General features: G+C 36.1%; 1 protein-coding gene across 1 annotated transcript; it reads right to left on the bottom strand.

Annotated features, from left to right (window-relative positions):
* Positions 1 to 3,028: 3,028 nt before the first annotated feature.
* On the bottom strand, positions 3,029 to 6,136 carry LOC109827171 (glutathione S-transferase 3-like). The gene is made up of 3 exons (XM_020394136.1): positions 5,914 to 6,136; positions 5,755 to 5,803; positions 3,029 to 3,671 (listed from the first exon to the last, which is right to left on the bottom strand). The coding sequence occupies exons 1-3, from the start codon at positions 6,058 to 6,060 to the stop codon at positions 3,223 to 3,225; spliced, it is 645 nt and encodes a 214-aa protein (XP_020249725.1). The 5' UTR covers positions 6,061 to 6,136; the 3' UTR covers positions 3,029 to 3,222.
* Positions 6,137 to 9,056: the final 2,920 nt, after the last annotated feature.

Genomic DNA, 9,056 nt, shown 5'->3' with positions numbered 1-9,056 from the left:
TATCAAGATGTTTGACGGGACTGTTAAGGAGTTATATGATGTGAGATATGTTCCTTCCTTGAGGAAGAACTTGATCTCAATTGGAGCTTTGGTTGGAGAGGGTCTGAATGTTCGAATTGAGGACATGATTCTCAAGATTGTGGAAGACTCTCAGATTATGATGAAGGGCGTCAGGATGAATAACTTGTATTACTTGACTGGAGGTATAGTGACAGGTGGAGAAGTGGCGATTTCTATTGATTCGACTAGACTGCAGCATTTGGGGCTTGGCCATTCCAGTATTGATTCCTGGCATAGATTGAAAGAGGGTGCAAAGACCTACAGTTTAAAGTCCAGTGAACATGTTGATGTGAGCAAGAAGACTGAGGTAAAATTTGGCACCTCTATTCACCGTGCTAAGGGTCGTTCTGGAGGTGTTCACGTGAATGTTTGGGGGCCTTCCAAGGGGGCATCATTGGGAAGTAATATATGTTTGGTTTCCTTTGTTGGTGGTTGTTCTAGACGTGTTTGGGTTGTAACTAAATCCTTATTGGAGAAAGTCCTAGTAGTCTCTAACAGATTGGAGAAGTGTATGATAGACAGAAAGGTGAAGGTACTTCATTCTGGTTTTGGTGGGAGGTACAATATGGATCTATTTTTGTATTGGAGCCGATCTCATGGCATTTCGAGACACTTCGTTGGAAAGAAAATCTTGGGGCAACTAGATAGGGTGACAAATTTGGAGAACCGTGCCTTGCTAGAGGAGGATCGTTGTTTGTTATCAAGCAATGATCTGCAAAAGAGTTTCTGGACTGAGGCTTTGACATATTTAGGTCATCCTATTAAAGAGTTGTCATGTGCTGTGATAGGAGGTAAAACTCAATTGGGTGTTTGGTCTGGTAGTGTCACTTCGGTTGAGGCTTTGATGAGGGAGCTAATTGACTCTCTCAGTAGGTGAAGAGTTTTGGACAGATCTTAAATGTATCACAGCTGGTGGAGAGTGATACTACTCCATATTAGGTGTAGATTACTCTACATACTTCAGATCATACTGTATCGTTTGGGATTCCAGCTGAGGTGACACAGTTTGGAGATCATTTGGTTTTGGATGCAGATGATAAGTTGGGTTTTGATTCGAGTGCAGCTGATAGATGTAGTTTAGATATGGCCATTGGTTCACCTCAGTTAGAGGTGTTTGATTCGTTACACTTTGAGGCCGTTAGAGGTGCTATCAGCCGCAGAGTTGATGATATTAGAGAAGGGTTGCGAACTCTTCTATTGGATTGAGGTCGTTCGCGGCCGTTTGGGTGAACTACGTGAATGCTTGATTTCTTGGGCAAGAGGATACGTAGGTAGTCATTTTATGATGCAGCCGATTTGGTGAGTAGACACCGACGTATGGAGAGTGATCTCATTCTCATTTGGTTCTCGACTTATTGTGGATTGAGTCCGTTGTCGTGAATTGTTTCACGGCGTACTAGACACAACAAATGAGATATTTGGTTGCTTTGGTGTCTGCTCAGTTTTGAGAAAAAAAATTCGCCGAGGTGAAGAATTGTGAATAGGAAGAGTGGGGGCCACCCACGTGCGAAACCAAGTGCCAAACACTGTTTAGTTTCCACGTGCGTGATGGCCCACCCAAAACGTAAGTTGAGCTTTATAAATACAGCCGGCGTTTTTCCCTAGGTTGTGGGCAAGGAGAGAATAGCATAGAGAACAAGCGGCGCAAGGCTGTGTGAGGTTTTTGGCGGCTGTGTGAGGTGAAATACAGAGGGTTCTTGAGCGGCTTTTGAGTGCGGAATTGAGAGATTGGTTGAGAATTATTTGTGAGATCTTGTGTGGTTGTAAACCTATTTGTATTCTTTTTCTCTCTAATGGTAGATCTCCCCCTCTTTGCCCCGTGGACGTAGGTAATTTGCCGAACCACATAAAACTTGTGTTATTTGCTGTTTGTGGCCATTGTAATAGTTTATTAGGTTCCCTCGACAAGTCAGTCCTAGAATTGATGAGAGGAATAGCTGATATCTCACTTTGTTGAGATATTCGCTTCAGATTCTTGTTTCCTTAGTGAGACGGGAATTTTTATTGCGATCTTTCTCTCTTATTGTGCACCAGAAACTCTGCGAAATTTTCGCTGTGCACAACACTAGATGACACAAAAAATCAGAATTGACTAGTTTGGACATGTAAATATAATGGAACATATACCCTCTTATGTTGACGTTTCCCAAACTTATGCTACGCATTTGCCCAATATGAGTTGAACATCGCTCCACGCTTGACAATAGTACTTGCCATACTGAAACAACGCTGAGTTACATTGAAATATGTAGTGTATGATGTACTACAATAGCATATAGTTAAGAAGCTACATCGCTAGATAACGCAATTAACCACCAACGTGTTTCTCCGACGATGGACGTTGCCAACGGAACCAAACATAGGTTAAATTAGATTGCGTCATACTCACAGTACCCCCGGAGGATAATACATGAGTGTATCTTTAATTCTTTGTATAACTTTATAAGAATTAAATAGGGTTAGAGATCCATCATGATTAAAAGATTGAATCATATTCTAATTAGGAAGTTAGGCTAGAGATAGAATTTTGATTTCTCTATATATATTCTTCTATTATTGAAAGAAAAACCAAGCAAAGGAGAAGGGAGAGACAATATTCTTGTAATGTAGGGTTAGCAGAGGACGTAGCTTGGTTCAAGAATATTGTGCGAGAGGCGAGAGTTTCATAGTCTTTATCCTTGCAAAAGATTACATCATTGGGAGATGGTTTCGTAATCTTTATCCGTTCAAAAGATTATAAGGAGAGGGCTTTGGAGATAATATGAGAGTTGGTTACGTATGTGAGGTTGAGATATTGAGAGATGGGAGTTGAGTGGTTCCTCTTGTAGTTCTCCCTGATACATATATAGTGGATTTATCATATTGTTACCTGTGGACATAGGTCGAAGTTGGTGGACCAAACTACGTAAATCTTTGTGTTATTTCTTCTTGATTGTGATTGTTTTATATCTTATTGATTATGTGTTGCTTTCTGAATTGCGCAAATCATAATAGGCGGGGAGACTAAAATTCCTAACAATACAAGCATTTCCCGTTGCCATACAAAACGCACCAAAACTCAATTAACCATCGCCATACAACATAACATTACTGAATACCGCTCTCCTTATTGTTAATTTCATAGCCCCACCACAAGCTATTATCACCAGACTCAACACAACCTCACATCTTGATCGCAGCGGCGGTCTTCTGCCACGCCGGCCGTGCTGATACAGCGTCCCACCACGCCTTGACGTGGGGCCGGGCGGTGACGAGGTCTAGCTTCGGCGTCATCATCAGCGTGGAGACGCACGGCATGTGGTTGAGATCCACGAGGCTGAACTCGTCTCCGGCGAAGTACTTGCTCTTCGATAGACACGCCTCGTAGACGTCGAGGACTTTGCCGAGCTCTGCGGAGAGAGATTCGACGGTGGCAGGGTCGGTGGTCATGCCGATCATTGGTTTGAAGAGGACCTCGAAGAGGAACTTGGCGACGGGCGGGTTGAAGTTCTGGGACTCAGACTCGAGCCAGGACTCGAGGGCCGCGAGCTCGGCCGGGGTTTTTGAAGGGAGGAGGTCCACGCCGGTATGCTTGTATTGGACCGCGATGTAGCGGTTGATAGCGCGAGATTCTGGTTGTCGGGTAAAGAAACTTTTAGTAACTAGTTGAACAATCACTCGAAATGTTTGAAAAGTAAAATTTACTGAAATTTGTAGTTTAGCAAGAGCTGACGAAGGGCCTATTTGGCAACTCGCGGCTCTACTAGCTGGTATTATTGTGAGAAGAATTGTGTATATAAAAGCGTGTTGCTACAGGGACCAAAAGAATTGAGATAGGTATGGGGACAAGTGAGGTGTCAACCTCACCTTGCTCATTATGCAAGGTGAGGTTGACACCTCACCTATCCTACTACCTGTCCCATTTTTTAAGGTTTTGTTAGCCTTTTTCTTTATAAAAAACTGAGTCAAGAGCGACTCTTAAACTTGTTCTCTTGTGGTTGATTGGGCAAGGATTCTTTATATTCTTGAACGTAGAGAACTTTTACAAGTGCTTATGCGAATGAATAGTACTCACTCATTCAGTGGCCCCACAATTCAAAAAAATTTATTTAATGCGTATAATAAATATCATTTATGGATCTACTGAATGAGGAATTGTGATTAATAAATTATAGAGAGGCTCTACAAACAAGAATGTAGTCTCAACCTCAAACTACAAAAGAACAAGTATAGAATAAAATTAAACTAGAATTGATCCTGACCCAATTTTAAAAGAGTTGTCAAACACACCCTTCGTGTTTTGATGCAACTACATCAATCTTGAAACTCCAATGAAAAGTCTTTGGAATAAAATTGACTAAAGTAAAGTTAGGATTAGTTGCACTCTAGAAAATTATCCACTTGTTACCCTGAATTTTTTTATTAACACTGAAACTCCCCATTTTCCCAAATTGTTTCTACCAGGTGATCTAAGTGCTAATTTAGAGATAACAGTGCCTATGGAAGTGCTTTAAAATCATAAAATAAGTAAGGGGTTTTTGCCTTCCACAGCTTCACCCTAATTTACTTTTAAACCCAAGTTATTTAATACGTGTCTATAAATTCAAACAATTTTGTGTATTTATTTTTAAATCAAATCTCTCAAATACACTACATATGGCTCCCCTTTAAAAAAAATTTGAAAAACCTATTTACCCTTTTCTCACCCTCCATTCTCTATCTCTTTCCCCTAAAATTTTTTGAGTTTGTAAAAAGAGCCCTTTAACTTTTTTAACTTACAAAAAACACCCTAAAAATTTAAAATATATAAAAACATTTCCGAAATTTTAAAATACAAAAAATATACCATAAATCTAGGAACTATAAACAGGCCCCTAAAAGTTTAGAATTTGTAGAAAACACCTTAAAATTTGCAAAAAAAACACCTCAAAAATAAAAAATAATAAAAAACCAAAAAAATATCAAAATTGAGAAAAAAAAACCCTAAAATTTTCAAACTTACAAATAGCATATACCAAAAATCTATTGTGAACAGCCATTTAAAAATCTGTATCTACAAAAAAAAACACCCTATAAGTTTTAGTAATTGCAAAAAACTCCCTAAATATTTTTTTAGATAACCTAAGGAGATCAAAATATGAAAAATAGATGGTTGTAAGTTCTGATCTTTTTATAGTGTTTTGTAAATTTTTCATTCTGAGGGTGTTATTTACAGTTTTTAAAATATTCAGGGCGTTTTTTACAAATACTAAATTTTTTAGGGGCTATTCGTAATACATAGATTTATGATTTATTGTTTGTATTTTAAATTTCAGAATTTTTTTTATAAATTTTGAAAATACTTAGGGTATTTTTTACAATTCAAAAAATCATTATAAATTCAAAAAAATTCAGAGGGAAGGGAGAGGGAATGAAGGGAAAGAAAGGGATACAACAGAAATTATTTTAGAGGGGGTCCACATATTATCTACTGTATTTGGAAGATTGCGTTTAAAGATAAATACACACGGTTATTTGAGGTTATGGAAACAAATAAGACAACTTGGGTTTCAAAGTAAATCAAGATAAAACTTTGGGTTTAAAGATAAAAAACCCAATAAATAAACCCGTACAGATGGATTAACAATTGTGTTATAAAATTACAATAGTAGTTGTATTGGCAACTTTTATGAACCAATCAGCCCACCAAAAGAATAAAGGAAAGAATTGAATTACCAAATATCTTGACAGCTCCATCCTCAAACGCCGGAACCTGACCAAAAGGCTTATAAAAAACAAAAACAAAAAATCAATGAGAACCATACAAAAAAAAAAAATTTAAATCAATAGATAAAAAAAAAAAGTTTCTAATTTAAAATTGAACTGTATTTTTACATTGAGCGCGAGGAAATCAGGCTGCTTGTGAGCTCCAGCACGGAGATCAACTGGGACGAGCTCGAAATCTAACCCCTTCTCGTTGAGGGCAGCGATCACTCTTACTACATTAGGACTCAGAGTCACTCCATAAACCTTCAACCCCATTTTTTTTTTAAATTCTCTCTATTTAATTTTCTTTTTTCCTCTCTTTTTCTGATGACGATAAATTTTCGCTGTCGGCTACTTAGGATTATATAGAAAAAGGGAGAGGTTGCAGGGTGCTATGATCGTGTGATCTTTTTCTAATTCTCTAACAAAAGCATCTAGAAGGGGGTGGGTGGGACGTGCAGACAAACTTCGTTTTCTTCGAATTTTGTAAAATTTCTCCGTCCGCGGCCTACTTTAGTTGAATGATGCCAGTTTGTCAACCGAGCCACTGACATTTTATTAAGAAGTTCAGTTGTTGAGGTCCGACTCTTCTGGGAAGCACTCACATGAATTTAATTTTGTGAAATAGCCGACGCCGCAATACGTTGAGGGTGCCCCTTAGCCATGCCCAGTAGTTTGATATCATAGTCCAAAGGTTCATGGAGAAGTTATATTACCAAACCAACAAAAAAAAAAGTGATCGTTGGGTTGATACCAAACCAACAACAAAAAAAAGTGATCGTTGGGTTGATACAATAGATTGGGGTTTGCTATGTTCCTTCAAGGTCTGGTGTGGCAAAATCATGATAGGAGAAACTTGCTGATTGAGTTGGATGATTAAGGGCAAGTTTTGGAATTCATTTATTTTAACTTAGAAGATTAATTCGAAGATCTTGTTTAGTAAAAAAAATTAGTAACTTATTTTCTCTTATAAGGAGTAGTAAGTTAGGATTTCCAACTTTTTTATTTTTTTATTTTGAGCCTTTTTCTTATTTATATGGCCAAAAAAAAAACTATTTACTCTCTTACAAAAAAACAAGGCTTAATAGTAAGATTTCATAAAATAAGATCCGACAAATTTGGCCAACAATGATGGAAATGGAATGATGAGGCTTTGTAGGGAGTCATCTTGACTCGTCGAATTTTAAGGCTCCAAAACAAGCAAATATGTAAAAGGGTTAGTCTTGATTCCAGACTAAATCTCGTGTTACTCAATTCATAGATAAAACTAAAGAATATGTAGTGAGACTACGTGGGTGTGTGCTTGGGAAAATTGCTTAATCTAGTTTATTTTAAATTTAGTCCCTCTAGTTATTAGCTCAAAACTCCAGAGTTATAGTGAGAGTCAAGGATTATAGTCTTATGTTATAGTTTTATATTAATTCTAACATTATATTGCAAATTGAACGCCTTTTTTTATGGACCGAAACCTAGATTCACGTAGTGATTCAATTTTTAAAAAATCCGCTTAAAATTCATGGCTGGTTGCTCTGATATTATCTTAAATTTAGTCCTTTTAATCATTACATTAAAACTCTAAAGTTATGATGAGGATTGATGATTATAATTTTATATTAATTTTAACAATTTATTCATTAACCAGATAAATATTGGTCCAAGGTGGGAGGTGGTCTAATCCTAATCTAATTAAAAAAGGTAATTCAATCCTAATCTAATTAAAGAAGCAAAAAATGAAATAAAATGAACCGGTGGATCCTGCCCCTTAACTATTGACAGGTCCACCATGAGCAAAGTGAGGTCAAGTGACCAAAGTGGGCTCGTATGGTCGGCACTAGGGGCACACCACCAACCACAACTCCAACCACACCCTCTCTCTCATTTGTTACAGTGCACGGACCCCATATGAGATTTTAAAATTTTAAAATCTCATGTGGGGCCCGTGCACTGTAGCAAATGAGAGAGAATGTATGATTGGAGTTGTGGTTAAGGATGTGCCTCTATCATTTTTCATAGTCAAATGGCTAAAGTGCGGTCCAGTGTTGCTCGAGGAGAACTAGGATCCTACACTGAAAACCTTATCTTGAACTGTCACTTCACAAACAACCTTTTGGGTTGTTGACAAAATCCCTACTTAAAAGGGATAATTTTTAAAAAAGATGCTTTTAAGAAAATAATTAATAAAATCGATAGTTTTTTTTAATTATTAGCAAAACCGACATTTTTTTAAAAGATTACGACTTTGCAAAAAATCAGCTCTAAAATACGTGAGACTAATAGTCTTATTTATTTGTTTCTCATTAATTAAACCTTAAGCATTTTGGCAGAAATTATATGAGAGGATCATTTTATATTAACCATAATTAGTGATCATTAATTACACAAGACTATCTCGTATATTTTAAAGTCTGTATTTTATAAAATCGATCTCTTTTTTTGCCACTAAGAGGTCGATTTTGCTTATTATCTTTTCAAAAATAGTCTTTTTTTTTTTTTTAAAATTCTCCGCTTAAAACTCATCCATCAAAAAGATCCACTCCACTACTAAACTTGTGACCCTATCAGAGAGAAATAAAATCAACAAAACCCACAACTACGTTTGGGATTAACTACTTTTTCACTGGGTTTTTTAATATAAACCCCTTACATCTTTCTAAATCTCTCAAATTATTAAAATTACTATTATGTCCTCTAATTCTTAAATTATTTTGAAATTAGTCCCTTAAATCATTTAAATTGTCATTATGCCCACTAGTTTTTAAGTTATTATGAAATTAGCCCCTCAAATCAATAGTAAATTATCAATTAAAGTGTTTAGTATGAAACAAATTATGGTAAATGGGGGATTTAACAAAAGTTTTGATGATTTGATGGACTAATTTCTGCCTAATTGCAATGTTTACTTTTGATTGGAATGACTAATTTCAAAATAGCTTAAGATTTGACGGATCTAATACCAATTATAATGATTTGAGGGACTAAGTTTAACATAAATTATGAATTTAGGGGCCTAATAGTAATTTCAATGATTCAATTGACTAATTCAAAAATATAGAATATTTAAAGGATTAAATATCGAGAAAACTCTTTTTTAAAATATAAAAACTCGTCAAACATATTTCATATTTTTTTAATTATTAATTATATAGTAACACCACTTTTTAGAAATTGTAGATCCGCCACTACTCTTAACCAGGTTAGTATTTATGATATAAATGAATAAATGGAGGATTTATTTACAAATATTCTTTGTAGAGATAATATTTATATGGTTG

This window comes from Asparagus officinalis, unplaced genomic scaffold, assembly GCF_001876935.1.
Source record: "Asparagus officinalis unplaced genomic scaffold, Aspof.V1 AsparagusV1_Un69, whole genome shotgun sequence".
Classification (NCBI taxonomy): Eukaryota; Viridiplantae; Streptophyta; class Magnoliopsida; order Asparagales; family Asparagaceae; genus Asparagus; species Asparagus officinalis.
The sequence above is the reverse complement of the archived record's forward strand: the minus strand, read 5'-3'. Positions and strand labels throughout refer to the sequence as shown.